General features: G+C 39.1%; 1 protein-coding gene across 37 annotated transcripts in view; it reads right to left on the reverse strand.

Annotated features, from left to right (window-relative positions):
• LOC135206982 (C-Jun-amino-terminal kinase-interacting protein 4-like) overlaps positions 1-24,071 on the reverse strand; it is a 168,526-nt gene that overhangs the window by 62,586 nt on the left and 81,869 nt on the right. For 31 of the 37 annotated variants that reach the window (XM_064238557.1, XM_064238562.1, XM_064238546.1 and 28 more), the window contains 8 exons: positions 18,396-18,583; positions 18,117-18,290; positions 15,307-15,616; positions 14,953-15,102; positions 14,477-14,660; positions 13,909-14,112; positions 9,908-9,955; positions 6,411-6,536 (listed from right to left, as the gene is read on the reverse strand). In XM_064238557.1, coding sequence (XP_064094627.1) covers positions 6,411-6,536; positions 9,908-9,955; positions 13,909-14,112; positions 14,477-14,660; positions 14,953-15,102; positions 15,307-15,616; positions 18,117-18,290; positions 18,396-18,583 — 1,384 coding nt within the window. The remainder of the gene's footprint in view (positions 1-6,410; positions 6,537-9,907; positions 9,956-13,908; positions 14,113-14,476; positions 14,661-14,952; positions 15,103-15,306; positions 15,617-18,116; positions 18,291-18,395; positions 18,584-24,071) is intronic. The other 6 variants (XM_064238580.1, XM_064238574.1, XM_064238570.1 and 3 more) reach the window with 4 other exon arrangements.

A 24,071-nucleotide genomic window follows, 5' to 3' on the forward strand; every position in this document is an offset into this window, starting at 1 on the left:
ATTGGATTCACCTGGGCAGTTGTACCTGGTTCTCCCGCGAGTGGAGGGAGATGACGTCATCACCACCAGTGTTGGCGACGCCGACGCGCTAAATTTGAATTTAGTATCCTGCCGCTCGTGGAAATCACGGCTCTATAATTGTTCGGTAAGTATACAATAAAACTTCATTTTAATAATGAAAATTTCATTTTTATTGTAGTGTCTTACCGAACAATTATAGAGCTGATTACACATTTATGGGAAGGTGGGATTCAGTGGACCACTAGTATTTTTAAATGGTTACATTTATTGCAATACCAGTAAACACTCAAGGTGTCTGTTGTACCTTACCTTGTAAGAGAGCTACAGCAGACTGTTACTGCCTCTGGTCGGTGCTCTTCTTACTATTGTAGAGGAATTGGAATTTGACCAAAGTTAGCCTCTACAGGAGTGGAATCCTTCCGTAGTTCAAGCGAGTCAAGGCTGACTGACGGAGGATAGTAACAACAAAGATTGCCCTTACCCTGGGCTAAGACCAGAAATTCAATCATACAAAACATTTGTCACCAACACCAGATTTAAAAACATATATACCCAACCATTGTAAAATCTGACCTAACAGACTGGTGAGTATCCCAGGTACTCAGTACCCCAGCTTCCCTTGAACTCGACAACCTATTCAAGGTGAAAAGTTAGCATAGAGGTGACGACCCCTGTGCCGTTTCTCCCAACACCATGCCAGAAACCGCCACCGGACCTAACGTTTTACAATTCTCGAAACCGTTTCTATCTCTTTGAGATAATGACTCGCAAAAACCGAATTCGATCTCCAGAACGTGCTCTGAAGAATCGAAGCTAAAGATAATTCTTTCTGAATGCTAAAGAAGTTGCCACTGCTCTAACCTCGTGAGCTTTAACTCTCAGAACGGAAAGATTGTCGTTCTCGGACTGCGAGTGAGCTTCCCTGATAAGCTCTCTAATAAAGAACGATATAGCATTCTTAGAAAGAGGACGAGAGGGATTTTGAACCGAGGTCCAGAGCTTAGAAGATTGTCCTCTAATACCCTTAGTGGCAAACAGATACTGCTTAATAGCCCTGACTGGACATAAGAGCCTTTCTTCCTCCTCATGTCCAACCAAATCGGATAAGTTCCTTACCACAAAACTCCTCGGCCAAGGATTAGAAGGATTCTCATTTTTGGCTAGAAAGGTCAAAGATACCGAAAATACAGCATTGCCTTGAGAGAAACCGACTCTTTTGTCTATAGCGTGCAATTCGCTGACACGCTTAGCAGAAGCTATTGCAATAAGAAAGAGTGCCTTCTTAGTCAAGTTCCTGAGTGAAGCCGACTTCAAAGGCTCAAACGGTGGCCCCATGAGGAACTTAAGCACTACATCTAAGTTCCCAAGCCACTGTATCTTGCGGGAGCTTAGTGGTTTCGAAAGACCTAATGAGGTCCGACAGATCTGAATTGGAGGAAATATCCAAACCTCGATGTCGAAAAACCGAAGAGAGCATGGCTCTATATCCTCTGATCGTCGAAGGAGCCAGTTTCTTAGAGTTCCTAAGAAATAGAAGAAAATCTGCTATTTCTGTTAAAGAGGTCGCAGAAGTAGAGACTTTAGCACTTCTACACCACTCTCTGAAGATTCTCCACTTCCCTTGATAGAGTTTGTTAGAAGACTCTCTCCTACAACGAGCGATAGCTTCTGCAGCTCTTCTTGAAAATCCTTTCGCTCTGACAAGATTCCGGACAGTCTGAACCCTGTCAGAGCTAGAGCGGACAAGTTTTGGTGGAACCTCTTGAAGTGAGGTTGTTTGAGAAGCCACTTCTCTGGAGGAAGAAGTCTGGGGAAGTCTACTAACAAACTGGAGAAGGTCCGGGAACCATCTTTCCTGGGCCAAAAGGGAGCGATTAACGTTAGCGTTACATTGCTGTGCGACATGAACTTGTTCAGCACCTCTCTTATTAGACCGAACGGAGGGAATGCATAAGCTTCCAGACCCGACCAATCCAACAGCATTGCGTCCACCGACCAAGCTAGAGGATCTGGGACTGGAGAACAAAAGAGAGGAAGACGGTTGTTCCTTGATGTCGCGAACAGGTCTATTGACGGTCGTCCCCAAAGGCGCCAAAGTTTCTGACAAATCTTGTTGTCCAAAGTCCACTCCAGAGGTAACACTTGCTGTTGACGACTTAACTCGTCCGCCAGGACGTTCATCTTTCCCGGAACAAATCTCGGGACTAGCTGAACCTTCGCTTCGTTTGACCACAGGAGGAGATCCTTGGCTACTTCGTACAGAGAGAAAGACTGAGTCCCCCCGTTTCCGCACGTACGAGAGAGCTGTGGAGTTGTCGGAATGCACTGCCACTACTCGACCTTCTACTAAGCTCCGAAACTGTCTGAGCCCCAAGAAAATTGCTAACAGTTCCTTTACATTTATGTGGAACTTCTTCTCCTTCTCCGACCAAGCTCCTGAAGTCCGTTGATTTCCCAGTAGGGCTCCCAACCTGTGTCCGATGCGTCGGAAAAGAACTGTAGGTTCGGGAGGATGGGTCGTAAATCTAACCCTTCTTCCAACCTTGCTCGAGAGAGCCACCACCTTAGGTCCTCTTTTATTTGATCTGTGACAGGAAAGGTAATCGAGTCTGGTTGTGTCTTCCTGCACCAAGAGGCTCTCAGGAAAAACTGCAGAGGTCTCATGTGCAGTCTTCCCAACGTCACAAATTTCTCCACTGATGTCAATTTGCCCAGGAGCCTCATCCACTGATTGGCAGAACTTACCTTTTTGTCCAAGAACTCCTGAACTGTTCCTCCCACGACAGCCTTGGACCCTCTTCGGGGACAGAAAAGCCCGAAAAACTTGAGCATTCAGAATCATCCCCAAATAAAGGATGCTCTGAGATGGAACCAACTGGGACTTCTGTTTGTTGACCAGAATTCCTAACCTTTCTTTCTGGCAAGATCCAGAGTTTTGTTCCAAGGTCCTTCATGCACCGACTCTCTGATTCCGACCGGAGAAGCCAATCGTCCAGATAGAGGGAGATTCTTACTCCTAATATGTGCAGCCAGCTTCCTATCGGGGATAGAACCCTGGTGAAAACTTGAGGAGCGGTCGCTAGTCCGAAGCAAAGCGCCCGAAACTGAAACACCTTGCCTTCGAACATGAACCTCAGGTACTTCCGAGATTCGCGATGTATCGGAATGTGAAAATAAGCGTCTTGCATGTCCAGAGAGACCATCCAATCCCCCTGTCTGATGGACTCCAGAACCGACCGAGTGGTCTCCATATGAAATTTTGTTTTCTGGACATGCAAGTTCAGGGCGCTCACATCCAAAACCGGCCTCCAGCCCCCTGATGACTTGGGAACTACAAAAAGGCGATTGTAAAAGCCTGGAGGAAAATCCCCTTCTATCTGTTCTATCGCTTCTTTGAGAACAAGCGCTTCCACTTCTGCGGCTAGCGCCAGAAATTTGTCTGAGCCCGGAGAGTATGCCTGGAATGGAATTGGCACAGGTGAGAGCGAGGGAGGTGAAACGAGAGGAATACGATAGCCGAACTTGAGTACTTGCACTACCCAGGCTTCTGCTCCTCTGTTTTCCCATTCCTCCCAAAACAGAGCCAGCCTGGCTCCCACTGGTGCATGAAGAGCCGAGCTTCATTTGGAAGGTTTGTTAACCTTGGCCGAGGCCTTAGACTGAGGTCGCAAATTCGACTTCGGCCGAAAGAAGCGCTTGGGTTTTCTCCCTCGAAAAGGCGCTTGGGCCAGAGGAGAAACCGAAGGAACAGTCTCCACAGGAGCTTTAGGTCTCTTAGTAGACTGTGCCAGTAAATCCGAAGTAGATTTCTTATCTAGCGCAGACGAAATTGACAACACTACATCGTCTGGAAAGAGGTTATCTTTCACAAAAGGAGCAAACAAGAGAGCAGACTTCTGTTGGGACGTAACCCTTTTAGAAGCAAAGGGAGCACCAAAGTTGCCTTTTCTTAAGGGTACCAAAGGCGATGAGCGAAGCTAACTCATCACATCCATCCCTAATGGATTTGTCCGCACAGGACAGAACACCAATCCAATCCTCCGCTAACTCCTGAGAAAGAGAAGGACAGTCTTCGATCTTGGCCGCTAAAGCGCCAATAGTCCAATCAAGGAAGCTAAAGACTTCCAAAAGTTTAAATTGATTCTTTACAACGTGGTCCAACTCAGGCGCTGTAAAGAAAACTTTCGCTGCGGCGAAAGCAGATCTTCTAGAGGAGTCGATTAAACTGGAGAAGTCTCCCTGGGAGGAGGCAGAAACTCCCAGAGAAGGAGCTTCCCCAGTTACATAAAACCTATACCTCTTACGAAGCAACTTAGAGGGAGGGTAAGCAAAAAGAGCCTTCCCTAAGTCTCTTTTCATAGACATCCATTTCTCCGTCTCTTTCAACGAATGTCTAACCGCTTTAGATAGAACAAGTTTTTGGGAGGAGAGGGTCTGAAGTTTTCCTCCTCATCAAAAAAGTCGAAGTTGGGGAGCGCGGAGCCGCTTTCTCAAAATAATCTGGATAAGATACCAGAAGAAATCTAAGGAGACGTGAATAACACGAGAGGTGATGTGAATCCTCCTCCTCTACTTCTTCTTCATTCTCCGATACCGCCGAAGAAGTAGACGGAACTACAACCTGATCTGAAGGTTTCGAACCACCCTTGGACTCATTCATCCAGTTGGTTAACATCTCTAACTGCTTGCGCAAAGGCGCCAGAGACGAATCAAAAACAGTTAACGTAGGCTTGGAAGAGCCTAAATGTCAGCAGGAGGCAGAAAAAAACTACTTGCGCCTCGCTTGGAGCCGCCGAAATTCGAGGCGAAACAGGCGCATCAGGCGTAACAGACGAAAAAGCGCCTAAAGAAACACCCTTAGAACTGCTAGCTACAGCGCTAAAACCACAATCTCTACTAGTAGATGGAGCCGAAAAAGGCACAGATTGAGGCGACGAACTAGCCGCTAACGGCCGAGGCGCAACCCTACTCTCAAGCTCCTTATACCGCTTGACTGGAGGAGGCGAAGAATCGGCGCCTGAACGCCTCTTTAAGGGACGCGAAAACGGGCGAATCTCGCCAAGAGCACCGTGCGACCGGAGACGAATCGCTTGAATCATTTGAAAGGCGTCTGACCGCAACACCTTTCCAACGCTTAACCGAGCCCTGTTGAGGCGCAACAGGCTCAACAAGAGAGGCGCCTGTCTGTGGGCAAATCCCGATCGACTCCCTTGGACTTCCTTAACTGAATTACCAAGTTGCAAAACCGTATTCGCTAGTACCGAAAATTTCTGATCTAACCTCGATTCCAGACTGGCAATGGTGTCGGAAGAAACTACACGGGAAGCCGGAGAAGTGGGATTAGTAGGAGGAATAGGAGGTGTAGTTAAAGGAGACATAACAATTTGAGGAGAAACAGAAGGAACAGATGCATCGCAAGACGAAGCAGAGCTAAGTCTACTTTCCCTAAGCGCTGCTTTTCTAATTCTGTCTTTAGCTAATTTCTCCGAGTATGAACTAAAAAACTTCCATTGAGAATCAGTCCAATCACTACACTCGTTACATGTTCGATCTGCTGAACAACCTGTCCCCTACTTCACTTACATTTAGTGTGATAATCATACTCTAATTTGGATAATCTAGTTTTACATCCTGAGATGCAAAACCTAACTCCCGACGGACTAGAATCCGACATGGCAACGCCTAAATAAAAAGCAAAATAACAACAACGCCAAAAAAGAGTACTTCACCAATTCCGAAGATCAAATCCACAAGAAAAAAGCGAAGCAAAGTCATCCAACCGCACAGACCACCGATGTTCACCGGACGCCGGCAGGAAAAGAATTGGATTCACCTGGGCAGTTGTACCTGGTTCTCCCGCGAGTGGAGGGAGATGACGTCATCACCACCAGTGTTGGCGACGCCGACGCGCTAAATTTGAATTTAGTATCCTGCCGCTCGTGGAAATCACGGCTCTATAATTGTTCGGTAAGACACTACAATAAAAATATACAATTACAATATATAAAAGGATTTATTCATATACAAGAAAAACTAAATTAAATGACAAAAGTACATTTAGAAGTTATTACAGCTAGTACATGCATTCACTATAGAGATCAGGCCTTCCAGATTTCTCTGACAGGCAATTCTCATCCCTTCTCCCAAACAAAGGAATTATCTTCTGCTACTGTTTTCTTTTAATACTGGATGCTAATACTATGAGGCAGCATCACTGTTTAACTTGGTGTAAACTTCAAATACCTTACCCTTCTTTAGGGGTCTGGTTAATTTTAGATCAAGTGATTTCACATTGTATTATAAAACAAAGGAACTTGATATGCAAAAGATAAGAGCATGAAAAGGATAATATAAAAAAAAATAGAATTAAAAAAAAAAAAGCTTGTCACCTTCCGTTGGCTGAGCTTCTTCCACTCCATCTTTAACCACACCCTCTGGGTCCTTGAGCAATCTTCTAGGTGGAACTTCTTCTTCACCCGAGTTATCCATCACTTCAGCCCTGTCTGCATCTTGTCCTAGGGAAAAAGTTATGTTACAGGCCATTCCACATAAAACTGTATTTCAAATGTATTTTCCTTTTTAATTTTAGTTTGCCTAACAGGTGCACTTAACTTTTAATATATCCAGTGTCTTACAGTACCTTATTTGATGGCATATTAGAGGACTCCCCTTTTTTTTTTCATTTTAAAGGATGTCTCAAAATATACAGAGGGGTCTTCTATGCACAGTTGCGGTATCTGGTAGGCCAAAAATTTGCTTAAAGCTGTGGGCTGCCAGAACTTGTAGCATTATTTACCAAAGAATCATTATTATTACTACTATGAATGTTACTGCAGTAAAATTCCTCATTACTAGCACCCTTGGGATGAAATGGTTCCCCATGATTTTAATTTGCCAACTGCATAGGAGATGCTTTCTAAAATGCCATACATATTTCCTGAACTATTATTTCACCATTCTTTTCAATAAACAATTAACAGGGCTATCATCCAATAATTCCTCACATCTTAAACTAAACACTATCCTGTGCTCAAATAACTCCAAAGGTTGTGTGAAGTCCTCACATACACTGATCAAAGCAAGAGATGACAGACACATACACATCCCTGCACTAGACAGAAGACACAAATACGTACACTTTAACTATGAAGAGTAACACAAAATTTTTTAGACCTATGAGGTCATTCAGAACTGAGACGATATTGAAAGCAAGATCTGAAAGGTGTAACAGGAGGAAAACTGTGTAATTGCACTATGAAACAATTTTTAAAGGGTAGAAAATCAGATGGAAAAGAGAATATGAACGTGGGTACACTTAAAGGAATGAAAGAGGTTGCTGCCAGGGGCCAAAGGGATGCTGCAAAGACTCTTAAGTATTGCCTGCAGTGAGCCATGTGAGGCACACTGATGGCCATACCCCCCTATGGAGTTGAGAGAGAGGAGAGACAACGGGGAGCGGGGAAACAAATGTAAAATATATGCATTGTTTACCTCAACACAATGCTTAACTCATTCATATACAGAAGACTGAAAAACTCATGTATGTAACACTACTGTTTCAAGTATAATGTTGTACCGCATTAAATAAATGTAAATCAAATATCATACCAAAGAAAGAAACAGATGTGGGCACATGAAGTGCAAAGTTTAAGAGTGATACACACATGGAAGCATACACACACACAAAGGTAACCTACAGGCTTGGGTCATACATTACTTAAAAACACAATCATAAATGTAACTTTATTCTAAGCACAAACTCTGAAATATTTTAATTTCTATAACCAATATTTCTGTTTCTGGTCTTGTTGCCATTTTGTTTGCAAATTTAAGCACTCACAAAAACATTGTCATTGTCAGCATTATCCATCAGAGATGAATGAGACAAAGGGGAGCGTTATAAAAGTTATTGATATCTGTAAGTTGTTTGCGTTTTTGCTTGTAAATTACAGCAGAATTATACAATTTTTCCTGCTTTTGATAATTGCATGTTTTGCACAAATTTTGCACAAATTTTCATAAAATTTATTATTTGGATACTTACCTACTGTTACAGTTAGCTAATATCTAAGCCCCAATTAGGCATGTAGGCATTAAAAACAAAACTCTAGTTCACCTATTCTCCTCCAGGTGTGTTTTGAATGTTTAAGCTCTGGTCAGAATTCTCCTGACAGGCCATTAAGTTACCTACTGTTAAAGTTAGCTAATTCCCACATTGAGAAGAGGACGAAGGGTAGTGCAGCTAGACAAAAGTCCACTCAGCCAACCAAGCTAAAGGTTTCTCACATGAAACTCCAAACATTCTATATTGAAGTGTTTTGGGACAATAGTCTGAGGTATATTTTAGTTTGAATTGTCAAGTTGGGCGATGAACTTAAGATCTGCAGTTACGTAAGCATATTAGGGGTGTAAATACTTAATGGTAACAGTTGTAGGTGGATAATATAAATCAAATTGTTGTAGTGTGATAATTTAAGGTATATTTTTCTTTTAACTATTAAATTAGACAGTGAACAGTTAAAACAGGCAGTTATAAGTGCTTTAGTTAAAGGGGTACTGGGTACTGGGCAGTTTTAAGTATTATTAGAGGGGATTTTGCATTTCTGCACTGGGTTCTGGAATCGATCCCTGCGAACAAGTGGGGCTACTGTATACTGTCCTTCACAAATGGGCCTAGCAACTTCAGCAGTACGCAATGATTCAACCTTGGGAGAGGCCTGACATCTATATTTTTCCTCCAGCGTTTACTGCCGAGACAGGTTCTAGTACAGTAAGGCATCCGCAAACACCTCAGTTACACAGCAGGAGTGGTTCACAGAGTCTGGAGAGCCTTCTGGACTATACCAGGTCTTTCCACTTGGTGCCTTCTCAAGTGGCACCATCTTCCCCTGATTCAACAGTCAAACCAAAGTCCATAGTGTTCCAGGCATGGTATAATTCCAGCAAGTAGCTTTTCTGAGGTTACTGTGAAAGCTATCACCACCCACACGCAGATCTATCTTTGCCCTTTAACAATGATGCCTTGTAGCCAAATGTGGTCAGCTGGAATATGTAGTGAGTTTTTTTATTTCTTCAGTTGGTAGACATCTAGATGCATTTATCACATAAAAAGGCTATTTGTGATGAATGGGGCTTGTCTAAGAACATATTTTATTGTAAAAACATATTAAAGGCTTCCATATAAATCATAAGATTTTTCAGATGTTTTGTCTTTTTGCCTCAAATACAGAAAGGATAAACTATAACACAGCAATGCCATTAACATCTGCCCCAGTCTATCAACGAGGATTATCATGAAATATTGTACCAAAAAAAAAAAAAAAAAAAAAGGTAGATATGATTATTCACAACCACAAGCCAATAAACCTTAATACAATCAACCATATACTTGCACAGTTTATCACAGGAACTGATAATACAATAACTTACATACTAACACAATGAGGCATATTTGCCTCATTGTGTTAGTATGTAAGTTTTGTGTTTTGGGCATCTAATACTGAGAAACTAAATTCAGACATCAAAATAACACTTGAGAAAACTTATTTTTTAAATAATACGTAATTCAAGATCTGAAACTTGATTACAATATCTTTCTATTATCACTAACAAATGTATAACAATAACGATAAATATTTTATCCAAGAAACAATCTTTGAAAATTATCCTTTTCAATAAAATACCAAAAACAAAATCAAAATCAAAATAAGAAGTTCACCAAGGAAGAATAAAAGCATATACAAAAATACTAAAGAAATTAATTAAGAATAACAGTGAAATGTTAAATAAGAAAAAGCAAAACAGAAGACCTTAAATAACGATAATAATAATAATGCTGCCGCCAACACCAACCCAGGATGCTCATGCTCATGCACCAAGTACCCACCTGGATCTGTACAGGTGATAGTTTCTTTTCGCAGGACAGGCTTAATTTCTGCAAAGACAACCACACAGTACTGCATAACAATGGCACGTAGGACCTTCAGAGAACACTTTCTGATACTAGAGACATCAATGAAAAGTGGACATGACAAAATCCTGATGGTAATCAACACATGGCAATAGTATTAAGAATTGATTTAAGCTGAGAAAGTCTCACTTCAGATGTTCAACAAATGTCAAGTTTCGCAACCTCAGTCACACTTTAGACATTAGAAGTTGTGGATAGAAACATCTTCCAGATGCCAGCAACTGCTCTACTATGCTCTCCCCCCCAAATAACAAATAATGATTAAACTACTTTCCTTCATGACGTCAAAACTATAGCATCCCTGCAAACCATGCCATTTTACTCCCCTTATTTAATGTTAGAGCAACATCAATTTCTTTGACACAAATTCTGTACCAGAGAAAGTAATTCTGGCTTTTGCCAAAATTAAAATTAGAAGCAGCAGATACATACAAACACGTATTGCATTATAATTGATCATGAAATCCTACTTTACTCTAACAATAAACATATCAATGTCAAAACTAGTTTTAGTTACAAAATCCTAATTACTATTTTGAATCTACATCACCCTATACAGTAAATACCCTGGGATTTGCCGGTTTGCAATTCATGGGCTTCTCTAAGTAACTTATACTGTACACACATAATTCATGGAAAATTCACCGATTCACTGAGAAATATTCACTGATTATTGTATTTTCATATCATGACTAAATGCACTTTTCACATTAAAACTATTAAAATACTGAGGTATAAGTAGTGTTAATGACTGCAATTTATGTTTTTAGGGTTTTAGCATCTTGATCCCTCTGTCTAAACAGCAACTGGGTTGCAATTAGTTTGGTCTGAAATAAATGATTTTATTTTTTATTTTTCTTATAATCCCATTATATACTCTGAGATTAATCTCCCTTCTCCTACCCCTGCTATTTCTGTTTATATACCAGCTGACAAAAATACTGAATATGATTACTTCTAGGGTTTAGCACAACCATCTGCACATTCACAGTACTGGCTGTAATCTCCTTTCTTTATTTCAGATGGACTGCACAACACACATGGGACCTTTCAAAACAGCTTCTAAAGCTACAAAACATATGAACTAAGAGGTCTAGACTTTCTTTCCTTTTCAGAGAATTTCCGTCACCACCATTTAGTAATTAGGATGAGCTACTTAAGGCCAATGTCACCCTTATTCTCTTTAATGTATTCCTCTTCCATTTTAATAAAAAAAAAAAAAAAAACCTACTATAGAAGCTGCACCTAAACATTCGTCAACCTGGGAGAGTATGGCAGTCTGGCACAATGTTTTTGAGTACATATACTTAATATATGTAACTATTAATAATTCAGCAATAACAGAATTCTACTTAATGTCAGTAATAAAAGTACTGTACTCTACTTAAAATTAGTAAATAACTTGACACAAGTTGTACCACATGAAGGGAAACAAATAGCAAAAATTCAAACATTATTGAAGCAAAATACATAAATACTCCCCTGAACATAATCTGCCTTTAAGAGTTCAAGAAACTTTAGAGAAATCAAACCAAACAAATGAAATAGAATTAGATGAACTTACACCTTAAACACTAACCACGAATTCCAATGCAAGTACATTCTCTCATACATTGAACTCTCGGAACAAGGACTATTCAGAACTTTGCAATTTCAAAATATTAAAATTATATCATAAACCTGAAACTTTTGAAGCAAATGCAAGAATGATGTTCTTTCAACTAAACTGTGCAAAGACTCACAATATTAAATTTTAATTTTCAGAAACATAATAAAATCTATTTTAACTCATCAGAGATGTAAAATATCATGTAAATATAACTTACAATGATGTACGAGCTACCTCAAGATTGGTTGTTATAAGATTTAAGAGTTCTAACATAACATAAAAGTTGAGTCTGTACAGTACTATTAGAGCAACAGACACAATGTAGAAAATTCCTTTCAGGATAGCAAGCACTTGAATAATAAGTCCATTACTATTGAAGATTTTAATTATAATCATCCTGAATAATAAGTCCATTACTATTGAAGATTTTAATTATAATCATCCTGAATAATAAGTCCATTACTATTGAAGATTTTGATTATAATCACAATGACATTTCTAGTATTATCTAAATATCAGTTATGTTACATTAAGATGCTTCTACATTTCAGTGTATATTAAAACAAGATTATATCAAGTAGAATATTGCAAGTTGACTTTTATAATATTCTCAGTAAAACCTGTAATACATAATTTTGACATAATGCTATTGATCATTCCAGGTCAACAAAGGACGTTTGGGACAAAAATCCTATAAACACAAGAAACAGCTCCATAATGCACAAACAATTCCAAGAATAATTAGAACATTATCATAAGTATATTTCAGGTCAAGTCTCATTAAAATTCTGAAAGCTCTGGCTAAAAGTCAGTGTTTTGCACAGGTATATTATGTGCTTTAGTTAAGTCTTCCGAATAAAGATGAGAGGAAGAAAATAATCTATGTAATTCATATACTTACCACAAGATGCTGACTGCTTTGTAAAATAAGGATAAATTATTTTGATAAACCTGATAAAAAGAATCTGACATTCTGCTGTGCCCTTCCCTTAACAATTATAATAATAAAAAATCAGCCAAATACATATCTATACTCAGCTATCATCTCCCTGAACATGTTTACAACAGGTTTGCCATTCATGGGAAAGAGATGTTTCATGAGTTCTCTCTAACCCTCTTTTCCCTAGTGTATTTTCCACCTGAATTCCTATCTAGTCCAAGTTTTCATCCATACCCTACTTCCATGACTTTCCCATAGAATGGTTCTGATGCCTAAGATCAAAAGGCCAACTCTAGGGTTTTATTGCAGCTTGATCCTTCTAATCTGAACTAGGATTCCAAAAAACTGTAGGTAATGGTTTCATGATGAAATACAACCATTTCAAAACAAAATATTTTCTATTATAAACCCATTACTGAAAGTTTCGTCCTACTAATCCCTCTCATTTTCCACAGACAATCACGTATGAATAATGACAATAAACCCATTACTTGCAAGTTTCTACCTACTAATCCCTCTCATGAATAATGACACAGCTACAGGAGACTGGGATCCACCCAATCATGCATAGCAATCTTTTGCCGACTGTTATTTTCTTTCTTTTCAAGAGAGGCTGAAGCAACTTGGAAAATTCTGTCAATAAAAAATATAAACTATATGTAATGGGTTTGTACAAAAATAATTTTCCAAAGTTGTGAGATTAAAGTACTGATAAGCAGGTATTTGTTTCGTAACTACAATATTACCAAGAAAGCAAAAGAATCGCCTCTACAGCCACCTAACAAACCAATAACTACAAGCATGTTAAACCATTCAAATTCTTTTAAAAAATTACCTTATTTATGATTAACTTTAAAGTTTATTAAATACCTTGGTTTAGTATGTATACACTTACCCTATGATACCTTAAATCCCTGTTATGAAAAGTACTCTGTCAGACTTTCAGGCTTTCAAATTTTCATAGCAAAACAAATGACTACTTTGATAGCAGTATGTATCAATAGTACAAGTGCCATGATATTTTTAGGGCATGAATACAGAATCATGAAATACATAAACATTAGTAGACTACCTAATCATTCTTTCCTTCATTTCAAATTCCTTACTTCTGATAAGTCTAACCATATCCCCTAATTTTTTTTAATAAAAGTTACGCTGAGCACAAAATTTATGCCTAAGCACAACTATTGGAGAAAAGGCCAATGAAACAATACCTACAACTACTACTACAACTGAAAGACGTAGAATAATGGTCCAAAAGCATGGTTAGAGATGTCTTCATCAATACGTACATTCAAAAGCAAAAGCATAGATTCACTCCAATACAAAACAGGCTTCGTCCAATATCAAGGAACACGGGAAACATACCTTCTGGCTCCTTTTCCGGTGGAGACTCCGCTGCTCCTGTGTCACTCCCTGCTGCACAACTTATGAAAGAGAGGGTACCAACAGAAGCTGCATTCTCCTCTTTCTCTTTAGTTTCGTTGGCACTGAGGTCTTCAGGAGTATCACTATTATTTTGTGGAGGATCGTCGGCTACTTCATCTAATGAGTAATCTGTTTCCTTGGCACCTTGGGAAAAATAAAAATTATACACATAGGACAAAAATAAAACATACATTACTTTTTAATACATAGTATATAAAATTGGTACTTTGCCACTTGAGAACTATCTGAAATCCTATTTACCTTTGAGTAATACACATTTATTATTGAATCAAGTAACTAACTTTATGTCAACTATTTACATCATATTAATTTCAAAGACGACCAGTTTTAAAAAACTGAGTAAGAAATTTTCATCAACAACTTATATAATTGAATTCTTCTTTATAAAGTGTCGATACTTTTATTTATTTACATATTAACACTACTGTACCACTGAAGAAAGCAGAATAAGTTATATTAGTTGTAATGAAATAAAGTATACCCTTACCTGGAACACTAGCTATACATAAAAGGTGAGAGGAACAAACATGAAAAGATTCTAGAATATCTGCAGGATTATTGGCGTCTATAACTGTTACTTTACTGATAGAATGTGTAGATGTGCATATCCATACTAATGAAGAGAGTGTTTGTTCTAGAAGTTCTCCATCTTTTCTATCTCTTTCATTTTCCTGTAAGAAAAATTGAATACTTTTTGTATGTATGTAAAGATAGATAGATAATACACACACACACATATATATATATAAAAGAAACAGCACACTGTTATGGGTATTACAGTTATTGACAATAAAAGAGGAGATAAGATGAAATATCAATACAAAGAATTCTTATGAAATATTCTTGTTGAATATTTAATATTTCTGATATTCATAAGATTTAAATTCACTTACTCTCCACATGCTCTGAACACAACAATTACTTTCTTAACATCTAAAACAGTTATGTGAATGGCTGACATACCTGAAGCTCTAAATCTAATTGTTCTACATCATCTCCGGGTTTGAGCTGCGTAATTTCAGTATCACCAGAATAAAAGACACTTGCACCTACAATACTACCACCATCTTTAGTTCTTCCTCCAGTAAGATTAACACCTGCTGCACACCAAATCTGTTAAAACACAAAACAATCAATCCAGTTACATGAATATTATCTTGAATGATTTCATATCAATTTTCCTTTAATGAGGATCTTACATAAAGTAGTCTTATTGGAATGGTTAAAACCTGCATTTAATCAATTTGGCTTGGTGTCTATCCATCTCCATATAGAAAAAACTTTAATGATATATATACATATATTTAAAACCCTTACCTTCATTCCAGGTTCTTTCTCCATAAGTGGGCGGCAATACACAGGTACTGGAACAGGCACATGAGTAGAAGCAGTGCTCTTTGGTTGTGCTTGGGGACCTTCTATGGCTTTCTGACCTGTCTTTACAGGCAAACTCCACCCGTACGCATGCATCCTGCCATCTTCTTTTTTAACGTGAGCACGTACTTGTTTGTACTGCTCTCTCCTTTCTGTTGCTCGCCTCTGTTGAAGCTTTTCCGAGGAACTGGAGGAGGGGAAGAGGAAGCTAAGGGGTGATGGTTCCCGACTCACATCCTCTGGACTGTCATCCCTGTGCAGTGTGTGTCAGGTGTTGCGTTTCATGCAGGATTGGGGGCGTTATGCCAAGCAATGTGGTAAAATGGTATAAGCAGTGCACAGCAGGTTAGAGCAAAGGACAAAGAAAGGAAGAAAAATAACATGTAAAAATAACTTCTAGAACAAAAGAAACATGAAAAACTCAAAAACAAAAAACAACAACAACAACAAAGAAACCATATGCTTCTGTTTCCAGAATGAAAAGTTTTAACTAATACCCGAAATCAATAATATAAAGGATAGTACTATGAAAATTTAAGTAGAATTAGTAAGATGAGCTGAAAAGAACGAGTATCTGATGATTAAGTATTTTACATTCTGTTCTTAGTTAATTTGAATCTTGTTATTTACTTTTCATATCATTGCTAAGTCCAGTCCTCTACTCATTCCCGTCTAACGTAAAAACCCCATTGCAAAGATTTTTTTTATTAGTACACAGGAAAAGTTTAAATAACTGTAAAATGTATGATTTAATGACTTTTTGCATTTCTGTCATGCTTCTGGCAATCTCACTCCACATGAAAGCTAATCTTTGGCAAACTGCTTACAGTCACACAGCACTTACATAAAATCATTGAGTAGATCATTAAGGTACAAGATATATTGATGAACCCATCATGATTCACAGAAATTTCTTTCGATGGCAAGAAATTTTTCCCGATCCATGCTAACATAAACAGGTGCCTCCCAAGAACTACGTTAGCAAAGTTTGGTGATATAGGGAAACTGCACCCTTAAATGTTCACAGAAGTAAAGTTGAGGTTGATGTACAAATCAAGTCACTGAGACCAGTTATAATAGAGCACTTTATTTACAGTGTAATGACATACTTAGTCAACGATAGAAGGTTTCTACAATAAAACAAAATGACTATTTAAAAAACGTGCTAAACTGTTCCCAAAGGTATTACCCATTTCAATGTTTAATGAGTATTTCCTGTAAAACCTCCATTAACAAAAACATCTGATCTTCACAGCCATTTACTGATTTATAAACCTATTTCTTCCATATATAACTGTACTGCAACTATGTTTTCAGGGAGTATCATTAAACAACAAATTCCATCCATGTACCATTTACAGTTTTGTTAAACAAGATTAAACTTCGTTATAACGTTGCTAAATTTTTTCTTCAATGAAAAGCAAATAATTACTTCCAAAATTTTCAAATCAACAACTCAATTTCATTATAAAACAGTTAAAAATATTTCCTGACAATGGTTTCTTGGTGGTTTTCTGTTATAAAAATTAACAGTGCATCTTCTCCCACAAAATAGAAAAATAAAAAAAAAGTGCAAACAAGAAAGAAGTACAAAACATATATGAAAAGACTCATCATAGTAAGTCAAACCACAAACATAAACTGGGACTACTGTCAATAATACAAATCAGTGAACGACAGGATAGGTTAGCCATTTCTAGTAAAGCACCACAGAAGAGACATCATCGTTTGTTTGTCAAGTAATTGGAACTTGAGGAACTAAATCGTGTTCTGCAAAGGGAATTATGTAAGTTCATTATGTCCTTGCAAACATGAGCAATGGGGAACTGAAGGTGATAACTTATACATACTAAATGTGATAAGCTTATGAATTTGAACTGATCCTGTGCTTTATATTCAATACGCATGATTTACCTCTCTGAGTTACAGAAAATATCCAATTATCTATAAGACATAACATGTGCTATATGTAAAAGCCAAATGAACACCAACAGATATACATACATAAATAAAATATTGAAGATGAAAAGGAAGTAAAAAAAACCCACAAACTAAAAACATAAAAAAAATTAATGATAATTTCTAGTTGCTATGTCCCAGATTACAGCAACTACTTGCAGGGCTACATTTTGCATGCATGGATTAACATTGATGGAACATTATGGCATGCTACAGCTTTTCACTATTCTGTATTTTTAAACCTTGTTAAACCACAAAATCCAGTTTCCATGTACTAATTACAGTATTAGGATTGTTGAAAGTGAGTGGGTGCTGCCCAAGACCCCTGCCCTATTTTTGGATTAATGTAAATGTGTTGTGTCTAAAAATGTAAAAAGTATGCAAATACACAACAATTAATAGCTTAGGAGATAAAATTTACTTTGAAAAATAGCATTAGTTTTAACATAAAAAAATTCACCAATAATTATCACTTGACAGATAAGTTATGGCACATCTGCAGGGGGAGAACAATCATAACAAAAGGGTAGAGTACATGTATTTTACAAGAAAAACAATGACTAACTTTTGCAACTATTCACTTAGTGTATTTAAAAATAATCTACTTTACATGAATATCAACCAGAGTACTGCAACCCTTTACATATATGCAAACATTATAAATACATATATACATCATGTCTCAAAACATTAGGTGACCATGTCAGTTCTGATTTATTTTTATCATAAAAATTTGGGGACCATACTGGTAGAGCACTAAAAACAATTAGTATAAAAATATACGTAGTACTTACAATTCTGCATCAAAGAATTCTAGGCCTTTTCGTCTGTGATCTGAAAGATTCTTACGGCGCATAGTGTCTAAGGCTGGAGTGACCTGGTGCCCTGGAGCATTGTATCTGACCCCACCACCATATGGCAAAGGCTTTCTTTGTGGCTTTTCACTGGTGCTAAAGAGGTTGCTGAAGCTGAAGAAGTAAGGTAACATTAGCATAATCATTGAGAGACTATTCTGATGTACTCAATAATAACTGTCAAAGGTAAAAAGAGTAGTCACAACAACTGTTACTCACAATTTCCATATAGTTTGCCTTCCTTTCTTCTCTTCACTATCATCATTTCTTGAAGCACGGATCATCTCTGTCCAGCGAACAGCTTCTTGTAGCTCCATAAAACGTTCCTTATACTGATTCCTCTCCATCAATACTCTTGCCATTTCAACACGGGTGAATCTTTTTCGTTGTGCCATTGGTACGTCCTCCTGACGAAACTAACACTAAATGACAATGCTTAACCAACCAACCACTGTATGCTCACTTGCAACTACAGGAGTTGAAAAGCAGCCTTCTTCATTAAAGGCTACAGATTGCAAGAAATTTTAAGTAGACATTTGATGAAAATCAATAAAAATCACTCCAAACACAGCAATAAAATACTAAGATGTAATCAATAAATTAGCTATGCAGCAAAATTAAAGTATGTTTGGGCATATAATTTGTACTTAAAAAAAAATATCCCATAAAATCACCCTCTGCCTTCTATGCTTTAAGTCAGCCTATGGTACGCTTGCACTAATGGCAAGTGTTGTATGTCTATCGGTATTATAAATTAACTCCAAACACCTTAAAAAAAGTCTCCACTATTTCTTTACAATAATTAGCATTGATCACAGCAGCAGTGAGTTTCATTTGCGTCATGACAATGTCAACTTTTTCGAAAAAGAATAAAAAGTTGTTTCGATACCCTCGCTTTCAACATGGTGTATACTGCGAAAAATAATTTCTTTCAAAATTTCAGCATGTCTTGTAAATTTTCATAAAAACTGTGTTCAGAGCGCTCCCCTTTGCCACCCGTAAGTTTAATTTTGCTCTGCCTATTCTGCCAGTTAGAATTTTTGAAAAGAAAAGAAACCGCGGAAGAAATACCTGTTACTTTAACCCCTTCCCTGATTATCCTGAGTATTTCATGATTAACTACCATGTATTCTTCTTACATTCACAAGAATACTTGTTCATGCTCGTACAATATTCCTACTTATTTCTATTTTCCAAATTTAACTGGTTCTTTGATGAATTCCTATTTTCTATATTTCCTCTTCCCACAGAAATTGCTTAAGTATGTATTTTTGTCAATAGATGGCAGTGTGCATTGGTCACTTTGTGAACTTCCAATATCAGATGTTGCTCCTGCAAAATTCTCTCCTAGCTCATAACTTGCATGCATGGAAAAAATATGATATTGTTATGATACAATAAAGTTTGTTCATACTTACCTGGCAGATATATATAATCAAGTACCCACCCACCTCCCCTCAGGGGACAGTGGAAATAAAAATTATGAATAGAAAATGGGAATGGTTCCTGATACCCGCCTCCCAGCGGCGGGAATGGGTACTAACCACCTGGCCGACCACTGCGTGTGTCGGAAGTTTTTAAAATTCTGTCGGACTTCAGAAAATACAGCTATATATATATCTGCCAGGTAAGTATGAACAAACTTTATTGTATCATAACAATATCATTTTGTTCATGAAACTTACCTGTCAGATATATATATAGCTGAATCCCACCTTTGGAGGTGGGAAGGGACAGAATAGAAGGATTTTGGGAAACAAATGCATGCAGATGATTTACATCTTGGTTCCACCTGTTAGCATAGCTGGCTTCGTGGTTACTGCCACGTAAGTCTGCTTGTGCTACTAGAGTTGCCAGCGAGGTAGAGACCTATATAGCTGGTGCACTCCAGATGATCTGTCAACAGGGGCGAGACCACGACGTGACTAGACCATATTGACCATACCATGAGGGCTAAGAGGTAAAATAAATATATATATATATAAATATATATATCACCACCTGACCAACCTAGCCAAAGTTAAGGTGTGTTAACTAAGGCTTAAGAGTTAAGAAGTCGCCGTTGTCGGCGACTCAACAACTAAATTAAGAGCTCTTCCTAACCATTTTCTACAGGATAGGATGAGTGGTACTTCTTGCCCCCAAGATTGTGTCTGCAGACACGTATGGCCCTAGCGAGCAGCAGATCTCTATGCCATCTTCACATCTCGCAGGGAGTGTGAAGTGAACACAGAGTTGCTTCGCTAAAACATGGTACTCAGGATGTTGCTGAGTGCCATGCTCTGTTGAAATGCTTCCGAGGCCGCGCCCTCACCTCGTGAGCATTCAGATAAAAAGATTTCAAATCTTTGTGCAAACACAATGAAGGAGCATTTTTGAAAGAACTCCTTAACACTAAAGCCAGGCTGTTCTTCGATATGGGCAAGTCTGGTCTTTTTCGGAACACTGCAGATTGCCCGAATGACTTCGACTTTCTTGAGTTTTATGTAGATAAAACTTGAGAGACCCGACAGGGCACAGGACTCTCTCTGGCTCCTGCCCACTAACTTGTGCCATCCTTGCTTTCCAAGCTCCTGGACCCAAGGACAAAAACGGCGTTACCATTCTTAGGCCACAACGGAAGGGTTAGAGAGCACACCGCCTTGTGTTCTCTAAAGCCAAAACTTGTGACGATGGCTTAAAATCTCACTAACCCTCTTTGTCGTATCTAGGGTGGTTAGAAGAAGGCCTTCCTGATCACATGCAAGAAGTTAACAGGTAGGAGAGGTTCGAATGCTTTGACATCAAGAACTTCAGACTACGTCTAAGTTCCATATTGAAAGCTTCGATCTGGACATGCACAGTACAGTCCGTCTGTACTAAAGTCAGGTGACCGACCAGTTGACCAGTCAGACGAATCAAGGACAGCAAGGCTGTACCCTGAAGACCATAAGGCACTATTCTTCGCTGAAGGATGAGTGTCTGGACTGCCTGGGCGATTCAATCTAAGCAAACCTTGGGGGTGTATCAACGCAACCCAACGTCGTCAGCGAATCAACTCCTGACTCGAGCTTGGTGCCAGGAGAAAGGAGCGAGGAGCAAAAAGGCGATTCAGTCCCGAAGGAAGAATGCCTGACAGTCCAACCTGGTCTCATGTTACACGATCATCGGGGGTGTATAAACGCAACCGACTTCGTCAACAAGAAACTCAGGGCTACTATATGTCGCCTGATCTCGCACGAGTGTCTGACTCCGAGAAAACAGGTGAGACAAAAAGTAGATGATGAGCGAGGTTCGAGATTCCACAGAACTCAAAGATCGTGAAGGGCTTTGTTGTTTGACAGACGCAAATCTCTGAGCCCAAAGGCCGTCAACAACATATTTGCGTATTCTTTAATAGTTGTGACTGCCAGCTTATCCCATTCTTCAGACGGAAATGGAAGACGGTAATCTTATTCCTGTCAACATCTCGATAGCCTGAACGTAGTCAGACTCCAGAGCGGAGATGTATATAGGTAGTTATAGGTACCTTTGCGAGTTAGAGTAGACCGACTCTCTCGGAAAAGGTCCTTGGAAAGTGAACTAGGAAGTATGTGACCTCTGTGAATCCAGGATCCTGAAGGCAACATGGGGCGATCAGCGTCATTGTCGCTCCCTGTGACGTCATAATCCTCTTATTATCCCATTTCCTAAGCGATTGAAAAAAGGGGAAAAAGAGACTAAATATCCATCCCCGTTCAATATCATAGGATGGCGTTTAATGGTACCGATCCCCGGATCGAGAATAAGGGAGCAGAAAAGAAGAAGCCTCTTCGTCCTCAACATATCGAAGAGAAGAATGAAAGGGTGTCCCTAAAGTCTCCACAACTCTCACTTACTTCTAAAGAAAGATTCCACTCGGAAGTCAATAGTTGCTGCCGTCGATCTAGACGATTCGTACGGGACTTTTGCAATCCTGTAACGAACCTCTAGAGGATCGTTACATTCTACGCCTGTTGTTATAATAGGCTTTCTCGTAAACTCGAACAGGGACCGAGAAGATACTTCTTAAGATATGAGAGAGCTGTGGAATATCAGAGTTGATCTGGACCACTGGTTCCCAAAACTCGTTACGAGGACTGGAGGGACTACCGAATCGCTTTTACTTCTTTCAGATTAAGATCCAAGACATCTGAAAACCCTATCCAGATGTCCGGCACCTTCTTTCTATCACCTCAGGTGATAAACGCACTGAGAGATGTTCAGAATCATTCCTAGATCTTGAATAATATTTGTTTCCCGGTAGGAAAAAACTGTGGTCTGAATTGCAGTCTATTCGGGGAAACAAACTTCTTCAGGAAGGAAATGGTCCCCAGCAAGCTCATCCATTCCCTTCCCCGAGTATGCTTACTTCCCTAATAAGGCTGCGCTTTGCCTAAGCAGGAGAGCATATAAAAGTGCAATGTTGCGGTAGACTCGTAGTTCTATACCGTGCGGTAACGAGCACCGAAAGGATTAAGAGATAACTCTGTTGAACATAGTAAGGCAAAACGAATGCAAACGTTTATTCATTCACGTAAGAAATCCCCTCAATCTTAGGCTAAAGTCCGTGATTGTAGGGCAGAGATACAGTTAGTCAGTCAATCCCGCAGGAGAGACGTAACCGCCAGCACAGAGATACGGTTTAGTCAGTCAATCCGCAGGAGAGAGAGACGTAACCTACCGCGCATGACAGCGCCCGATCTGTTACTGGCCCCCCCTCGGTTGGACTGGAGGACAGACACAGCGTGACAGCAGCAGCCAGCAGCTTACGAACGTCGTCTCTTAACTTTATGTCTGGGTTGCCAGCTACCCTATTCTACGAAGAAATAGGTCCGTTATTTTTGGAGCAGAAAGACTCTCAAGCTGGTATATTTAAGCGAAACAGAAAACGCTAAATATATAGATGCGTTTGTGTCGTCAGAACACTACCATACAACGGTAAAAGATAAATCGGAAACTCCTGGAAGGCTGCAGGGAGTAACGATTAAAATGTCCTTGAAAATAGACAATAGACCTCTCGGTTGCCATCCGAAGAGGTAACTACAGCAAGCGTATATGACTTGAACCAACCAGAAGTAAAATAACGCAAGGCAAAATATGAAATTATATCACAATAAAGTTTGTTCATACTTACCTGGCAGACATATATATAGCTGAATTCGGAAATACAGCTACATACATATCTGACAGGCAAGTTTCATGAACAAAACTTAAGAGAATCGAAGCAGTCAGCTCAAGCTTCTTATGTTACTGGACATAAGCGTTCATTGACGTAGTCTACAAGTCTATTTCTTGTACGAGTCTGCGAATGACGAATGAGAGCTCTTCCGAATCTTGTCAATAAGAGCTTATTCGCTTACGCAATATCAAGTTAATGAGATGTTTGTCAATGAGAACTAACCCATTTACGGGACAAAGAGATATTTTGTCAATGAGGGGATACCCACTTACTTGACAAAACGAAAGTATATTGTCAATGGGGGAAAGTCACTGAATTGACAAAACGTAATCCAGGGAGTCAAGCATTTAATTTTTTTCGATTCCCGTCTCAAACGAGGAAGGGGCAAGAATCCTGTAAAGGAAGACTGGGCTTACGGCAGGTAGAACGACGATGTTCAATTCGGCAGCGTAGTCCCGACTAGAAACTAACAAAATCTATCATCTGAAAAACCCTTTCAGATGGGCTAAAAAGCTTGCAAAATTATCCTGGGAAGAGGAAGAAACTCTCCAACCAGCTTCCTCTCCCGTATCACAACTAATGCCTGCTAAAGCTTAAAATTTATTGGCAGTATGGCAAAGGAAGTCCTGTCTTGCGCTTTCCTGAAGAGCGTCCTTTTGATGAGTGCCTTTGCAAGAATCCCCACTGAACGTTGCCGAGAGTCCTGACGTGCAGGA

This window comes from Macrobrachium nipponense, chromosome 31 (assembly GCF_015104395.2).
Source record: "Macrobrachium nipponense isolate FS-2020 chromosome 31, ASM1510439v2, whole genome shotgun sequence".
NCBI lineage: Eukaryota > Metazoa > Arthropoda > Malacostraca > Decapoda > Palaemonidae > Macrobrachium > Macrobrachium nipponense.